The following is a 17,755-nucleotide window of genomic DNA, read 5'->3' as shown; positions in this document are numbered from 1 at the left end:
GATTGGACAGAGGGAGAAGTTAAGCTGTCCCTTTTGTGGCAAGAAGGCCATGGTAATCAGCCATTGGATGGAAGTACCCCAGGAAAGAGTCATGACCTTTGGGGAGGTGACTTTCCAGTTGAGGCAATTCCTGAAAAGGGATGACAGCTGAGGGCTGTCTGTTGGCAGCACTCCTAGCAACTAAATAATAACCTTTTTGTTCCTGAAGGAGGATTAGGGCAGCAGATTGCAGAATCTGCCACAAGCATGACATCATTTTTTCCACTAGAAATTTAGTGGCCATTGAATAATAGAATTGACAACAGTTTTACTTTTAAAATGGTGAATAGGATTTAAATTGTCAAACATTTACATGTATATTTAGAATTTTATTTAAATATTTATTTATTTACTAAAATTTTAATTTATGCCTTCCAAATAGCTAGACACCAGTATGTGAGCCTCTATTTATTTATACTTCTGCTCTGGTTCCCTGAAGTGCTACTGACAGGTCTGCTTAGCCCAAATCCATCCACTTCCTCTTGGCAAATTATGCAAAAACTCCTGTTGTGTATTGTATAAAAATCAGAAAATACAAGTGAGTAAAAAACAGGTAAAATTACCCATTAACCTAACACCCATAGTCTCAGAGTATACACCAAAGCTTATATATGAGATAGTTGAATATATATACTTTTTCTTTATAAAAAGTACAGCATGTGCTCTTGTAGCCTATTTTCCCCCACTTAAGATTATATGCTAATTTGTTTCCAAGTAAATAAATGTAGATGTCTATCACCATTTTCAATTGCTGCAAAATGTTTCAATGTGTAGACACACCCTAATTTGTCTAGCCAAGTGCCTATTTTGAGGCCCTTGGGTCATTCACATGTTTTCTCTCTTCAAACACTACGAAGATGCACAGCTTTGTACGAGCCAATTATTTGATCGTTTTCTATAGATAAATTTCTACAAGTGGGATTACTGGTTCAAAGAGCACACACATCTTAAAGACTTCTGAAACATGTACCCAAATGGACCTTGTATGGATGTATGCTCCTACCAGCCCAGTTTGAGAGTGCCCCTCCCACCACACCCTCACCACACTCTAGGGTGGGAGAGAGGTGGGTCTTCTACAGTATTGATGCCAATATTACTCTCAATGATCCCATAAAGGCCCTGCCTTAGTCAACCTTCTAAAAGAAACCTGATAGAAGCACTAAATATTGTTCTTTCTTCTATTATACTTTCTTATTATTTCAAAAAATAACTAATGTATTTACCGACATAGACACCAGATTTGGCCAAGAAAGAGAGTGTTTTCCAATGAAGTGCTACCAGGACCCTAAAATAAAATTGTCCTTCTCTGTATGCCCTCAAGATATGTTCCATCACTTCTTTGTTCAAAGAGTCTCTCACTTCCTTTCTCCCCTTGCCATTCCTGTGGCCAGTAGTGAAGTCTCACACTTCTATCATCTCATGCCTGGACCATGGCAGTGATTTCCTAACTGGTGTTCCAATCTCCAGTGGTCACTCCTTTCCCCATCCCAAATCTGACCCAACCTGCACACAAATCAGCTACATCCTTTTCCTTTCATTTTCATTCCTCTGGGCACAGAAGGCTTTGGGGCCTCCCAAGGGTGGAAGGAGTAACATTCAAATAACCAGGTTTAGCAATCAGGGATCCTGCATGAAGGGGCTCTCCCAGACTGATGGATTACATTTCCCGTCATTCCTCTCCCCACACTTGGAACTTTGGGCAGGCCACCCTCCTCTCTGGATTGGGATTTCCACCTTCATGCCTTTCTTCCCACCACTCCACCCTCCTCCAATGCTCTCCCGCCCCATTTTTATCCTATCCTTCAAGCCCAGCTTATTTAAACATACCCCTCCTCTGCACAACTTTGCCTCAGCACTGCTGCCTGAAGACATTTCTGCACTGACAGGAAGGATTTGGACAGAGGATTGCGGTTTTGTTAGTATGTTTTTGTTTCCATACATCTTGCCTTTCCAAATAGATCATAAACTCAAGGACAAAGATGTGTCTCTTTTTTTCTGCTTAAAACACACAACTTTATTGATAACATAAAAAATAGTCTCAAATGTAGAAACACAAGTCCACACAAAGGACCAAAAATTACCTTACTCATGAAGAATCAGGTCAGTTTCTGCTCATGAAGCATACTAAAAATATCTCAGTCCAAACAAGGTAATAGTCAACACATGTATTTTCAGTACATTTCATGTCCATAAAGTGATCCAGCTACAGACCATCACAAGTAACATCAGTTTCAAAGTTGTAATGCAATTTACAATGTGCATTACTTCCAGACTGCAAAACCAAAGTATTACTCAGATTTGTTTGGGAACATACAGTTAATCAGAGTTTACTTAATAATAGCTCAACTTTTTCTTTCACCTCAGGGTCACTGTACTCTGCTGCTAAGACTCGGAGCTTCTTGGCACAAGCTTTAGGTCGTTGGAATATGAAGTAAAGGGAATTTTTACTGAACTTGTCCTGGGTAAATACTTTTGCCCTTCTTTTAAAATGATAATTTATATTTTCAAATAGTGAAAGAGCATTAAGAATATTCTCTTTTGTCTCTTTCTTGCTAAAGATATTAATCAGTGATGTTGGTGCATTGGCAATGAGTAAGTCTTTTGTCATAGACGGATTTTTGGAGAAATTCAAAAGCATTCCCAAAATATGGTCTTTTGTTTCTCCACTTCCCACAGTTAACAAACGAAGAAATTCTGAAATATAATTTGTAACCATATGTTGATATTCACTAATAATGGTCAAATGCTTTATCAGTCTTAGTCCAGCCCGCTGTACATTTGAATTCAAGGGATAGGTGACTGTGTCTTCACAAACTTGGTTTAAGTATGTTTTCACCTTCCTATGATTTTCAGCAGCCACTGAGATGTTATTCAGTGCATTTAAAGCCTTCTGCCTAACACTGGGATAGGGATTATTGAGCAAACTTTCAATAATTGAGATTCTACCTGCATTACGAATGACTTCATGGGAAAAGGGATATTCAGGGCTGTTATAAAGAGCATTATTAGCTATTTCATGAATAGAAGGATCTTCAGTCATCTCAATCATGCAAATGAGTTTTTCAAGCTCTCGTGGATCCATATTTGCTTCGCGTTTACAGCGACAGGTCCAGGGCTGAGTTTTCTCCTCATACCTGATCTGCTTTCTGAGCTCATCCTCAGGTGGGAAGCAGGACTTATTTTGGTATGGAAATTTCATTTCCGTCCAGATCATGGCTCCTGCCCATGACCCCATTCCTGCACCAGGGACCATGGATGGATATGTGCCTCTTGACTCAGCTGACTTTTTGGCTTTAGTCTTAGGTGCAGATTTGTCCTCACTTATGTTTTCATTACCATCCCAGAACCAGGACCTTTCATCAACTCCACCAGCAGTCGGTGCCTCAAGCTTACCCTTGGCATTGGCCTTATCTCCAGCTCCACACTCAAAATTGACATTTCTCTCCCTCTTGGGTCTGAACTCATTACTCCTCTCACTGTCAGCCCAAAACAGGGACCTTAAACTGATTTCCTCAATATCAGGGCTAGACGCTCTACTTAGCTCATCCTCATCTACATCCTCAGCCAAAGTCCACGACTCCATGCAAGCCTCTTCCTCAGCCCCAAGTCTAGAGCCCGTAGTGGCTGCATCTCCATCCCAGAGCCAAGACTCCTTCCTGACCTCTGCCTCAGCCCCAGCCTCAGCCCCCACAAGGGAATCCATACAGGCTGCCTCTTCAGAGCTGATCCAGGACCCAATACTGGCCTTATCCTCAGCCCCAAATCTGGAACTAAGGATGGCCTCTTCTTTAGCCCCTGATCGGGATTCAATATTGGCTTCATTTTTATCTCCAGGTTTGGATACAATACCAGCCTCTTCCCCTCTCCTGAGGCAAGACCCTGTACTAGTCTCACCCCCAGTCCTAAACCAGGATCTTTCTTTGGCCTCCATCTCAGCACTGATCTGGGGTCTTCCACTGGCCTGGTCACCAGCCCTAGCCCAGGGCCCTCCACTTGCCTGGTCCTCAAGCCCCAGCTTCGATCTTTTACAGGCTTCATTATGAGGCCTAGACCCAGCCCACAATTTTCCACTAGCCTGGTCCCTAATGCCAGCCTGGGAGCCTTCTCTACCTGCTGGGTCCTCAAGTCCAGGTTTGGAACAGCTATCAGCCTGAATCCCAGCCCCAGCCCAAGACCTTCCACTGACCTGACTCCCAGTGGCAGTCCAGGACCCACCACTAGACTGGTTTGCAGGCCCTGGATTAGAGCCTCCAACAGCCTGGTCTTCAACACCAGACCAGAACCTTCCTTTACTGGCTTGATCCTCAAATCCAGGTTTGGGACAGCTACTAGCTTGATCTCCAGTCCCTCCCCAAGACCTTCCACTGACCCAACTTCCAGTATCAACCCAGGACCCACCACTGGATGGGACCATGGGCCCTAGTCTAGATCCTCCAATAGCATGGCCACCAGACTCACCCCAGGTCCCACTTGCATTAGACTGACCCCCACTGCAAGCACAGAACCATCCACTGGACTGATCCTCAGGCCCTGATCTACATTCTTCACTGGCCTGGTCCCCAGTGCCAGCCCAGGAATCTGCAATGGACTGGTCCCTGGGACTCAGCCTAAACCCTCCACCAGCCTGACCCCCATTGTCAGCCAAAGACCCTCTTCCACTTGCCTGCTCTTCAAATCTAGGTTTTGTCCCATCACCAGCCTGATCCCCAGGTACAGCCCAGGTCCCTCCATTGGCCTGGTCCATGGCCCCAACCAAGAACCCTCCATTGGCTTGGTCCCCAGAGTCACCCCAGGACCTCCCACTGGGCTGGTCCTCAGGCCCCAACCTAGGCCTTCCATCAGCCTGGCCACCAACCCTAGCCAAAGATGCTTCTGCATTTGCCAGATCCTCAAATCTTGGCTTGGACTCACCACCAGACTGATCACTAGTCCCAGCCCAGGACCCGTCACTGGCCTGCTCCATAGTCCCAACCAAGAATCCTCCACTGGCCTGATTTCCAATGGTAGCCCAGGGCCCAACACTAGACTGGTCCACAAACCCTGGTTTAGAACCTTTGCTGGCCTGTTCCCCACCCCTAGCCCAGGACTCACCACCCGACTGGTCCATAGGTCTCAGCCTGGAGCCTCCACTAGCTTGGTCTGCAGTGTCAGCCCAGGTCACATTTTCACTGGCCTGATCCTCAAATCTAGGCTTGGATCCACCAGACAGACCACCAGTCCCAACCCAGTACCCTCCACTAGCCTGGTCCATATCCCCAGGCCAATACCCAATACTAGCCACATTCCCAGCTTTAGCTTCAGCCCAAGACCCTCCATTAGCTTGAATTCCAGCACCATCCTGGGACCTTCCACTGGCCTGTTCCTCAGCTCCAGTCCAGGACACTCCAATGGCATCTTCCCCAGCCCAGGACACCCTACTGGCCTGACCTCCAACCCAGGGCTCCCCAATAGCCTGGTTCCCAGTGCTAGCCCAAGAACCCTCACTGACCTGGTTCTCAGCCCCAATCCAGGATGCTCCAATGGCCATGTCCCCAGCCTCTGACAAAGAACCCTTACTGGCCTGACTCCCACCCCAGAGCCCACCACAGGCCTGGTCCCCAGCTGCAGCCCAGGATGGAAAACCAGCTTCATTCTCAGCCTTAGCTCCAGCCCAGGACCTAATATCAGACTTATGACTAGCTCCACTCCAGGACTCAATACTGGCTTCGTTCTCATCATCAGCCCAAGACATGCTATTCTCCCAGTATCCATCCCTGGCCTGAAACCTAAATTTGATCCATCGCTCAGAAGCAATCCAATCCTCAATACCAATCCCATTCCAGTAATAGTCATGGACCCTAGGCCGAGTTTTACTGCAGGCCTGAGTACCTGTCCCACTCCCACTCTCAGAAGTGAGCATGGCCTCAGCCTTGGGCTTTGCATAACCCTCATCTCCTGTGGCTTCTGCCTCAGACTTGGGTATAGCCTTGTCCTTTGTCTCAGGCAAGATCTTACTCTGGAAATGGGCTGCAGACTGAGGCTGGCCAGAGCCCATCATATGTGCCCCAGCCTCTACCCTAGACTCAGCATTGGTATTTCCCCTGACCTTACTTCTGGCGCCAAGGAGGGCCTCACCCTGAGAAATGGCCATGGCCTGGGGTGAAAGAGAGCCTACTGTATCTTGCCTATCCCTTGCCTTAAATACCACATTGAGATTGTCCCTGACCTTATTTCTGGCACCAAGCAAGTTTTCACCTTGGGAATTAGACATGGCCTGGGGTTGGGCAGTGCCTGTTATATCTCTTTGAGGCTGATCTGAACACATTATATCTGGCCTGGTGCCTGCCTTAGACCTAGCACTGGGATTGCCCTGGACCTTACTCCTGGCACCAGACAAGGTTTCACCCTGGGAATTAGACACAGCCTGAGGCTGGGCAAAACTTGTTGTACCTGCTCTGGCCTCTACCTGAGACACAGCATTGGGATTGCTTCTGACCTTATTCTTGACACTAGGCAAGGCTTCACTCTGGGAACTGGCCACAGCCTGGGGCTGGGCAAAACCCACTGTATCTGGCCCAATCCCTGCTTTAGATGCAGCACTGAGAGTGCCCCAGACCTTATTCTTAGTACCACTTAAGACTTCACCCTGGGAATTGGCCACAGCCAGGGGTTGGGGGGAGCCTGTTGTATCTGTTTGAGACTGCGCAGGGCCCACTGTATCTGCCCCAACCTCTGCCTTCGAAACAGCATTGGGATTGCTGCTGACATTCTTAGTACCAGAAAAAACTTCACCCTGGGAAATGGCCACAGCCTGAGGCCAAGCAGAGCCCTTCACATCTACCCTGGCCTCTGTCTTAGACAGAACCTTGGAATTGCCCCTGACCTTACTCTTATTACCAGACAAGGCTTCACCCTGGGAACTGGTCACAACTTGGAGCTCGGCAGAGCCCACTGCATCTGCCCCGGTCTCTCCCTTACACAGAGCATTGGGATTGCCCTTGACCTTATTCTTAGTGCCAGAGGAGTCTTCACCCTGAGAACTGGTCACAGCATGCGGTTGAGCAGAGCCCACCATATCTGGCCCAGTATCTGCTTTAGACAAAGCACTAAGATTACACCGAACCTTACTCCTGGCACCAGGCAAGGCTTCACCCTTAGACTCATCCTGAAGCTGGGCAAAGCTTGTTGTATCTGCTCTGCCCTCTATCCTAGACACAGCATTAGGATTGCTGCTGACCTGATTCTTCACACCAGGCAAGGCTTCACACTGGGAAGTGGCTACAGCCTGGAGCTGGGCAGAGCCCACTGTACTTGGCCCAGCCCCTGTCTTAGATGCAACATTGGAATTTCCCCTGACCTTGTTCTTAGTCCCAGGCAAGACTTCACCCTGGGAATTGGCCACAACCTGAGGTTGGGCAGAACCTGCTAAATCTGGCCCAGTTCCTGCTTTAGACAAAGCACTGGGGTTGCCCTTGACCTTTTTCTTGACACCAGGCAAGGCCTCACCCTGGGCATTTGCCACAGCCTGGAGCTGGGCAGATCCCACTGTAGCTGGCCCAGCCCCTGTCTTAGACACAGCACTGGAATTTCCCTTGACCTTGTTCTTAGTCCCAGGCAGAACTTCACCTTGAGAACTGGCCACAGCCTGAGGCTGGACAGAGTTCACTGTATCTAGTCCAGCCCCTGTCTTAGACACAGCACTGGATTTACCCGTAACTTTATTCTTGATGCTAGGCAAGGATTCCCCTTGGGAAGTGGCCATATCCAGGGTCTGGGCAGACCCTGTTGTATCTGTCTGAGGCTCTTCAGTGCCCATTGCATCTTCCCTGGCCTCTGCCTTAGACACAGCACTGGGATTGCCCCTGACCTTATTCTTAGTACCAGACAAGACTTCACCCTGGGCATTGGCCACAACCTGGAGTTGGGCAGAGCCAACTGTATCTGGCCCAGCCCCTGCCTTAGACAAAGAATTGGATTTGTCTCTGATCTTATTCTTGGTACCAGGCAAGGCTTCACCCTGGGCATTGGCCATAGCCTGGAGTTGGGCAGAGCCAACTGTATCTGGCCCAGCCCCTGCCTTAGACAAAGAATTGGATTTGTCTCTGATCTTATTCTTGGTACCAGGCAAGGCTTCACCCTGGGCATTGGCCATAGCCTGGAGCTGGGTAGAGCACAATGTATCTGGCCCAGCCCCTGTCTTAGAGATGGCATTGGACTTGCCTCTGACCTTGTTCTTAGTACCAGGCAAGGCTTCACCGTGGGAACTGGCCACAGCCTGGGGCTGAGCAGAGCCTGTTGTATCTGTTTCATCCTGGGCAGAACACATCGTATCTGACTCAGTCCCTGCCTTAGATACAACATTGCGATTGCCCCTGACTTTGCTCTTATTACCAGACAAGGCTTCACCCTGAGGACTGGCCACAGCCTGGAGCTGTCCAGAGGCCAATGTATCTGGCCCAGTCCCTGCCTTAGACACAGCATTGGGATTGCCCCTGACCTGATTCTTAGGTCCAGACAAGGCCTCACCCTGGGAACTGGCCTTAGTCTGGGGCTGAGCAGAGCCTGCTGTATCTGTTTCAGGCTGGACAGAACATATTGAATCTGGCCCAGTCCCTACCTCAGACATAGCGTTGGGTTTGCCCTTGACTTTATTCTTAGTTTTAGGTGACATTTCATCCTGGAAAGTGGCCACAGCATGATGCTGGGCAGAGCCCATTGTATCTGGTCCAGCCTCTGACTTAGACATAGTATTGGAATTGCCCCTGACCTTATTCTTGGCACCAGGCAAGGCCTCACCCTGGGAACTGGCCATAGTCTGAGGCTGCCCACAGGCCCTCAGTTCAGCCTTAGCCCCTGACCTAGAAATAGTATTAGGATCACCCCTGCCATCAACCCTGGAATCGGGTAAAGCATCAGCTTGGGTCTTGGGCCCAACCTGAGGCTGCACGCTGGTTTTCATTTCCATCCCGACTCCTGCTTTATGCTTGCTTTTGCCTTTCCCCCTTGTCTTACCTCTAGTACCAGGTAAGGTCTCAACCTGGCTCTTGGTGGAAGCCTGAGACTCTACCTTTGTGTCTGTCCCAGCCGCTTCCTTAGACATGGTGTTGGCATTGCCTTTAGCCTTAATCCTGCCATCAGGCAAGGCATCAGCCTGGACATTGGCCCCAGGCTGAGGCTGTGTATAGAGCTCCATGTCTGTCCCAGCCCCCATTTTAGACATGGCATTGGGATTGTCTCTGGTCTTAACCCTGGCATCAGGCAAGGCCTCAGCCTGGGAACTGGTCCTCAGGTTTGCCCTGGCCCCTGTTTTAGACACAGCATTGGAGTTGCCTCTACCTTTAAGCCTGGTCTCCAGTGTAGCCTCAGCCTGAGCACTGGCTGTAGCTTGAGGGTGAGCAGCAGCCCTCATGTCACCTCCTGCCATTGCCTTAGATGTGACATCAGTATTTCCCCTGTCATCAACCCTGGCACCAAACACTGTCTCGACCTGTTTCTTGGCCGCAGTCTGAGGTTGCATAGGAACTCTCATATCTGCCCCTGCCCCTGCCTTACACAGGGCATTGGTATTAGCCCCAGCATCAACCTTTGCCCCAAGCATAGCCTCAGCCTGGGTCTTGGCTATAATCTGAGGCTGGACAGAAGCCTTTGTGTCTGCCCTAGACTCTGCCCGAGACACGGTTTTGTGTTTCCCCTTGACCTCAACCCCAGCACCAGGCACGTTGTTGACCTGGCTCTTGGTTACAGCCTGAGATGGTGTACAGAACCTCATGTCTGCTCCAACTTCTGCCCTGGGTGAGGCATTAGGATTTCCCTTAGCATCAACTGTGTTACCAGGCCTGGCCTCAGACTGACTCTTGGCCACACTCACAGTCTCTTCCGGGGCTCTTGCCTTGGTCTCAGCCACAATTCCAGTCTTATTTATGGCACCCATCTTGGCCACCTCCCTGGTCACTCCTAAGGCCTCACTCTGGGTCACCGTCACTCTGTTCGTCTCTTTTTCAGCCAGTATACGAGCTTCCACTTTGGTCTGGGTCATTACTTCTTTCTTGGTCTCTGCCCTGGCAGCCAGTGGCCAAACTTTAGCCTTGGTCTGGGTCACAGCCTCTCTCCTGACTACTCTCCCAGCCTCAGAATCAGTTTGGGTCACGGCTTCTTTCATAGCTACTTCCCCGGCTTTGACCTGGGCTTCAGTCAAAGTCACTACCTCTGTCATGCTCACTTTTCTGGCCACTGTTTTGGCCTCAGATTGTATCTCTGCCTCTGCCTCAGCCATTGTCATGGCCTGAGAGCTGGCTTTGGGTCTAGCTTTAGCAGTGGTGGTAATCTCTACTTCAGCCCCAGCCCTCCCTCCTGCTTCAGCTTCTGCTCCAGACGTGGCCTTGGGTCTAGTCTCAGTCTCTGTCCCACCCATGGCTTCACCTGTGGCCAGGGTCTGGTTCTGTACCCCAACAACAGTCCCCATCTTGACCTTGGACCCATTTTTGGCAAGTGTCCTCACACTCTGGACTCTTCCTTTGGTTAATCTGTGAAGGTAGTAGCAGGTACCAGCCCAAACCACCAGTCCTGCAGTCACCCAGCACACTTCCTGAACGCGGCCCATGTAATCACCCCTAGTAAAGTCACGAACAAGGCACAGGGGGCTCAATCAGGATGGGGAAAGAGGGTAGTAGGTCTGGGTGTAGGCCTGTGAGGGCGCTGGTCTTCAGCCACTTAAAGGCCACTACAGCTGCCACTGGAGGTGGACCTAGAAGTGGAGGAAGGAAATGGACTAAAATTTCTCTTCTACTTTTGTGCCTCATACAGACAGATACACAGAAGGACAGGAAAGTGTAGGAATGATGTTCATGGTGTGAGAAGAGGATGATGAGCCAACTCTCTCTCCATCCTTTTTATTTTCTCCCCTCCCATTCTCCCTAGTGCCCAACAACTTTCCCCTAGGGTACATCCACACATTTCCTTACACCAAATGAAAAATGAAAAAGATGGTGGGGGAGGAACTATGAATGGGAGAGACTGAGAAGCCCTTCAGACCTTGATTTTTACTGGACCTATTCTCGTCACCATTCCCGAAGGTCCCCATCCTCATACCAACCTGTAATGATCAAGGCAGTTCCCTCCTCTTTCCTTCTCTTGATTGGTGATATACCCTAAAGTAGATCTATTAACTCATGAGATCAGTGGACCTAGAGACAGACAGACAGACAGACAGACGGAGGGACAGATGGTACTGGAGATTTTGTTCTTGATGTGACCGGCATATTATCAAACTACCTTTCTATCTCTCTCAGTTCACCCCACACTCTGTACCAAAATACAGGCAAGAGTATGACAGGGATGGTGGGAAAGGGAGAGGCAAAGGATCCTCCAGACTGGACACTGACCACATTAGATGCACGCTGATCTCCACCAACCCACTGTAGAGGTCTACCCAGGCAGTTCCCATCCTCTTACCAGTCTATACTGATCAGGGGCAATTTCCTCCTTGTTTCTTTGCCTCCAGTAATCTCAAGCCCTACAGCAGACCTGCAGGAAGATCTATGGACAAGCAAACAAACAGGGGGTAATAGACACCAAGTCCTCACAGAATACACAAGCACCCTGATCCCTGATCCCAGTACCTGCCTTGGCAGATCCCATGTCCAGTTTGCTATTGTGTCCCATCTTGAAAGCCCTCCTCTAGTCCTCTCTCAGTCACACTCCAGCCCACCCTTACCCCAATATGCCTCCTGTTTCCTGCCCTGAAATCAGCAGGGATGTAGTGACACTGTGGACATGGGGCAGAGTGTAGAAGAGGCAGAAGTACCATACTGAGACCCTCTCAAGTCTCAGCCACCTTCTGTGCTCACCTTCTTGTTATCCCCAGGTGCTGCCCACCTTCACACAAACCTTCATGGTTCCATGCGAGTCTCCCCCTTTCCCTGGCTTCCAGCCTTACTGTAGGTCTATGGGAGAAGACCTAGGAACAAACAGAGAAAAGGGGGAGAGTAACTGTTGAGTGCTTGTGACATCCCAGCATCTAAAACAGGGGTTCCGGCACCTGCCTTACTAGATCTAGAGACACATTCTCTGGCAAGCAGAACTTGGGGCTTTCCCAGCACTGAAAGGGGCAGCATGTAAAAGGGGGGCAGGAGAAATAAAAGGGAAGGGACAGGGCAAATTATTTTTAAACCACCTGTAGGATTCTAAGGTTTCTCCCAAAAATCCATCAGTTCCTTCACCAAGGTGCTCATACAGGCGGGAGAATCTGGAAAATGGAGAAAGAGATGGAGCCCCTCATCCACTACTCTAGAATCAAACAGAGCCTCCTGCCATCTACTTCCCCTTAAGCCCATCTCTAGGAGTCTCCAGCAGAAGAAACAAGGGGTGAGAAGGCTTTTTCTTCTGCAAAATCGCTGTCCCTCCTGGCAAAGGCTATCTCAAAGAACAAGTAATGTTCTTTAATACAACAGTTTGTATTTTCTTAATAGTATCTGAAGTGCAAATGAAAGCATCCATGTAAAAGTTTGTTGTCTTTACTGGTCTTCAACATACAATTTAAGTTAAAAACCCTAAGCTTAGCAAGTAAACGTGATTTAGGGAAAGTCCCCCCTAGTTAGCCCCAGCCCATGTCCCAACCAGACAGCGGCGCCTAAGTTCCTGTGCTAGAGAATTCCTAAAGAACTTCAAATGTTCACAGGCGGGGCCGTGCTCACACTAACCTCCACAGATCCCGTGCAGTTTTCTTCTCTCCTTCTTCCCTTGCCTCGCCACAAACAGTGCCACACGGAACTACTGTCCATCAGATAGGAGAAAGTAAAGGCACTGAGTGCTTGGACCAGCACGCCGGACACAGATCCCAATACCCACCTTTCGGGATTCAGAATCCCGGCTATCAAACGTCCCTCCCGGCATTCCCAGACGCCACCCCCACCAACTCCACAGTCCAGTCACCAAGGCCCACCATTTTCTCTGTAAATGCCACGGTGGCATGTCTCTTCCACTGAAATGAGCAGGAAGCTGGGCGGACGTGTGCGGTCAGCGATTAGAGTCAGAGAGGATGGGACATCCCAATCTGTGCATTTCCCTCTAGAGACACTTCCCCGCCCCCCACTCCCCAGCCATCCGCCCGGTCAGAGCCCAAGGTTCCCCGGCACGGACGGAGGCAGGGGGAGGGGACTAGGGACAATCACAGAGAAGGTTCCTGGAACTTAAACCCGCTTTGTCCCCCATCACCGAACTGGCTACCGGGGTAGGCGGACCACTGCTGCCCTGGCCTCGGCGCGCAGGCCCGGGAGCCCTTACCTGCTCCGCTTTCCTCGGGCCCAATGCCAGCCCGCCAGGCGCAGGACAGCGGGGAACCGATACCCAGACGCGAGTGACGACTGCACCGAAGGCTGCGTCGCTCTGCAGCTCCAGGTCACGTGAGGGCCCCGCGTCACCAGCGAGCTCTCTGCCCACCCATCCCCACCCCTTCGGCCTGTGGGGAGCTCTACCGGACCCTGTCCCCCACCTCCGTTCTTCCCAACTTCCCCTCCACCAGTCTGCGAGCTGAGCCCCGGAGCGCCTAGTCTCTCAGCTCTGTCCTCTCCAATCTGAGGCGCGACTAGTGAGTGGTCTCACCTCTTGGGCTTGGGTTTTGCACTTCTCTGATTACTGTAGAGGGTCAGGTCTGCATATCACTCTCCCCAGGCCGTGGTTCTGGCCTTTTCTCTGCTTAGAGGAATCCTCTCTTTCTCTCTTAGGCTGTAAGACTAACACTCCCCATCGGGTACGTCGCTGCACCAAAATGGGCTAGGGAAGGGGTGTTGGGAAAGGAAGCAGAGAGTGCAAGTAGATGCTTAACTTTCTTTTTTTAATATGTTCTTCCCGCCCCCCCCCCACCCCGCTTTTAAAATCGCATTCATTGTTTTTGTAATTGGGAAATGCAGGCAAGTTATTTTCATTCGACATTTAAAAATTAGGTCGTGGGCACTTGGGTGGCTCAGTGGGTTAAGCCGCTGCCTTCGGCTCAGGTCATGATCTCAGGGTCCTGGAATCGAGTCCCGGTTTGGGCTCTCTGCTCAGCAGGGAGCCTGCTTCCCTTCCTCTCTCTCTCTCTGCCTGCTTCTCTGCCTACTTGTGATCTCTCTCTGTCAAATAAATAAATAAAATCTTTAAAAAATAATTAAAAAATAATTTTAAAAAATTAGGTCGTAAAAATAACAAAAGACTCATTTCTTCACATTATTTTGTGCCTCATTAATTGCTATAAACGATTTCAGTTTTCAACACATACTAGTAATTATTGACATTTTATGTACAAAATTTTCCTAAACAAAACCAGCACGTTTTCAATGTGATCTATTAATTGATCTGCGGAAAGACATTTCGTTTTCTAAAACTGGCAATTCCCCACAAGAAATTTACAAACTTTTGAAGTTCTGGCTGAACTTACTATGATCTTCTGTCAGATGTCTGAGAACTTCCTCACAGATGACTCTTGGATGATTGAGTGAAGACCCAACTCCTGATGAACCCAGTGCCTAAAAACTGATGACTTACTTCCCAGATTAACCTGCTTTCCATTCAAGGGACTTTATTTGGATGTTACACAAGCGTGGGATCAAATCGGTCTCATCACACACTGGACAGGACCAACTGCTCTCCCACTGATGGAAATGAGGCTTAGCAGGTGCAATTTTCATTTAATCATGACACTGGTGAGATAGCTCCGGAATCTGTTGTTCAGGTACTGTATGTCTGTCACCCTAACAGCCACTAGTGCTCAGCGTCTTCCAGTGGAGACAGTGCTGAGAGTTTGTGGGTGACTGTGAATCACTTCGACACCCCTGAAATCTGTGCCATTTTTCCCTCACGAAAAGCATAGTTGACAGGATGCCAAGAAGTCACCACTGGCTCAGAGAGGCCTTTTCACTCCCTGCCTTCTGATACAAGTTCACGGCACCACCCATACAAGCCCCTCAGAATAATCCCAGAACTCAGGGACAAAGTATGCAGAAGTTAGTCCCCAGACATTCAGCTGTCCCTGCTAGGGAGTCATACTCTAAATATAGACCCTTTAGGCAGCCTCTTTCTTTGAATGCTGAAATCTGACACCCCAGCAGGAAGCTCTCCCTGTGAGGGGCCCCTGTGTGGGGGAGGCCCCACTAGGAAGGGAGCCAGGGAGCCCAGAGTGCCAAAGGACCTTGCTAATGACTTTACTGAGCTCAGTCACCCGTAACCAACTTAAATTCTCCATTGAAGGGAAAGATTCAGAAATCGGTTACATAAACTTTTAAAACCTTAGGCAAGTAAAATACAAAACCCATAAGCATAGGCTGACAAGTGGCTAATTTGTAATAATCTAAAAACTTACAAATCACTAGTAAAATGATAACCCAGTAGAAAAATGTGCCAAAGACCTCAATGGATTTGTTCACAGAAATGAAACACAAATGACTTATAAACATGAAAAGATGCTAACTTCAAAGAAAGGCAAATCCAAACAATTATATCTTATTCGTCAGAATACAGAAATGTGAGGGATGCCTGGGTGGCTCAGCTGTTTGAGCATCTGACTCTTGGTTCAGGCTCAGGTCATGATGTCAGGGTATTTGCTTGAGATTCTCTCCCTCTCCTGCTGACCCTCCTTTCTCTCTCTCTCTCTCTCTCTACCTCTCATAGATAATTAAATCCTTAAAAATATAGATGGATAGAATTTTGATAATACTGTTGATTGGTTTGTGAAGAAATGGGCACTCCCACACTCTGTTGGAGGCAGTTTACTCATCTGCAACCTTTTTGGGGTTGGCACAAATCTATTAAATGATAAATATAATATCACACAAATGCTTTGACCCAGCAATGCTATTACTAAGGATTTAACCAGTGTATATGTCTGCACAGTTTCTCAAAGATATGTGCGCATTTCATAAAGGATATCTATTGCAGTACCCATAAAGGTTTAAAAAAAAACTGAAGAAACATAAAGGGAAAGGTTAAATACATTATGTTAAATATACGATATGGTTGATAAAAAGAAAGATTTAGTTCTTTGTATCCTGATGGAAATATACTTAGGGTATTTTATTATTTGCTGTTTATTTTCTGTAATTACATGCAAATTTCAGAAGAATATATTCTAGTATAAGAGTCAAACCCAGAAAAACACTAGTACCACTTTAACTCCACTATCCTCAACCAAAGTACAGTTACCTTCCCATTGCTATAAATTTGTTACGTTTAATTATTTTCTATACATTATATATACATGCATATCTTACTAAATATATATGGGATTATATTTAACATACTGTTTTGCAATTCATTTTTTCCATTTAAAATTATATCTCAGAGAGCTCTACATACCAATACTTTTATTTTTTAAATATTTTTATTTATTTACTTATTTACTTGAGAGAGAGAGAGAGAGAGCATGCATGAGCATGCATGAGGTGGACGTGCAAAGGAAGAGGAAGCGAGAATATACAGGATATAGCAGACTATACCCTAGGTATAACAGACTATACCTTGAGTGCAGAGCCCAGCACAGGGCTCAGTCTCACAATCCTGAGATCAGGGCCTGAGCCAAAACCAAGAGTCGGTCACTTAACTGCCTGTGCCACCCAGAAACACCCACATACCAGTACATTTAAATATGTTTTATTATTTTTAACTGCTATGTACTATTCCATAGCTTAGCTATGCTATTGGTTATCTAATTTCATTTCCCAACACCCCATTGATGAACATAAAATTATTCTCGGTCTGGGTCTAACAAAATCAAGGCTACAGTGAGAAATCTGATATCCACAGATGGAAGGATTTTTTAGGCTATTCTGATATAAATAAAATTTACTTACATTTAAGGGTATGAGATTTTATACATTCAGTACTGCCCAAGAAAGGAAGAGAGTTGTTATATATTTAATGGGTATACCACCAAACTGCCCTCCAAAGACACCGGGCAATTTACACTCCTGTCAAGCACATGACAAGCACTCCATCCCCATGCTCTCATGCACACTGTAAATTAATAATTAGTGTCAATTTAAGAGACAAAAAAAATGTATGAGGTTGTCCTTTTAATTAATATTTTCCTAAATATCTATAATCTTTAGCATTGTTGCATATGCTTATTGGTCATTTGCATTTCTTCATTGAGCATTAGTTGTTTATATCCTTTGAGTGTTTTTTTCATTCAGGAATATTTTTCTCACTATTTGTAGTTCCTTGTGCATACACCTATACAATAGCTATTTTTCTCTTATATAAGTTGCACGTATAATTCTCCCAATCTGTCACTGACATTTTAATTTTATGGTATTTTTTGATATCAGAATTTTTATATTTCGATGTAGTCAAATATATCAACTTTTTCCTGTATAGCTTCTGGGTTATATAAGCTATGTATATTTGAATATAAACACATATGTATAGATATGATATATATGTGGTGATATATATGTGTGTGTGTGTGTATATATATATATATATATATATATATATATATATTCAAATATATGGCCAAATTCCAATACAATTCATGTAACAGTCCATTATTCCTCAACTAATTTAAAATGACTTATGCTAGGGGTGCCTAGAGGGCTCAGTCAGTTGAGCACCTGACTCTTGATTTTGGCTTAGGTCATGATCTCAGGATCCTGGGCACAAGCCCAACTTTGGGCCCCACACTCTGCTCAGAGGGGTGGGAGGTGGGGCAGTCTGCTTGAGGAGTCTCCCTGTGCCCCTCCCCCCAATCGCTATATTTCTCTCAAAT

General features: G+C 47.3%; 1 protein-coding gene across 7 annotated transcripts in view; it reads right to left on the bottom strand.

Moving 5' to 3' along the window:
* Window positions 1-13,774, bottom strand: part of ARMCX4 (armadillo repeat containing X-linked 4) — a 31,256-nt gene extending 17,482 nt beyond the window's left edge. The window contains exons 1-7 of one of the 7 annotated variants that reach the window (XM_032330148.1): window positions 13,300-13,774; window positions 12,717-12,789; window positions 12,191-12,262; window positions 11,905-11,974; window positions 11,470-11,553; window positions 11,111-11,201; window positions 398-10,762 (exon numbers count right to left, since the gene is read on the bottom strand). In XM_032330148.1, the coding sequence (XP_032186039.1) occupies window positions 2,360-10,618 (8,259 nt within the window). In that variant the 5' untranslated portion in view covers window positions 10,619-10,762; window positions 11,111-11,201; window positions 11,470-11,553; ... (2 more) ...; window positions 12,717-12,789; window positions 13,300-13,774 and the 3' untranslated portion in view covers window positions 398-2,359. Of the gene's footprint in view, window positions 1-397; window positions 10,763-11,110; window positions 11,202-11,469; window positions 11,554-11,864; window positions 11,975-12,190; window positions 12,263-12,716; window positions 12,790-13,299 lie in introns of those variants that run through there. The other 6 variants (XM_032330145.1, XR_004282468.1, XM_032330147.1 and 3 more) reach the window with 6 other exon arrangements.
* Window positions 13,775-17,755: the final 3,981 nt, after the last annotated feature.

This window comes from Mustela erminea, chromosome X (genome assembly GCF_009829155.1).
Source record: "Mustela erminea isolate mMusErm1 chromosome X, mMusErm1.Pri, whole genome shotgun sequence".
NCBI classification, from domain to species: domain Eukaryota; kingdom Metazoa; phylum Chordata; class Mammalia; order Carnivora; family Mustelidae; genus Mustela; species Mustela erminea.
Note: the sequence above shows the minus strand (reverse complement) of the source record. Positions and strands in the feature narration are given on the sequence as shown.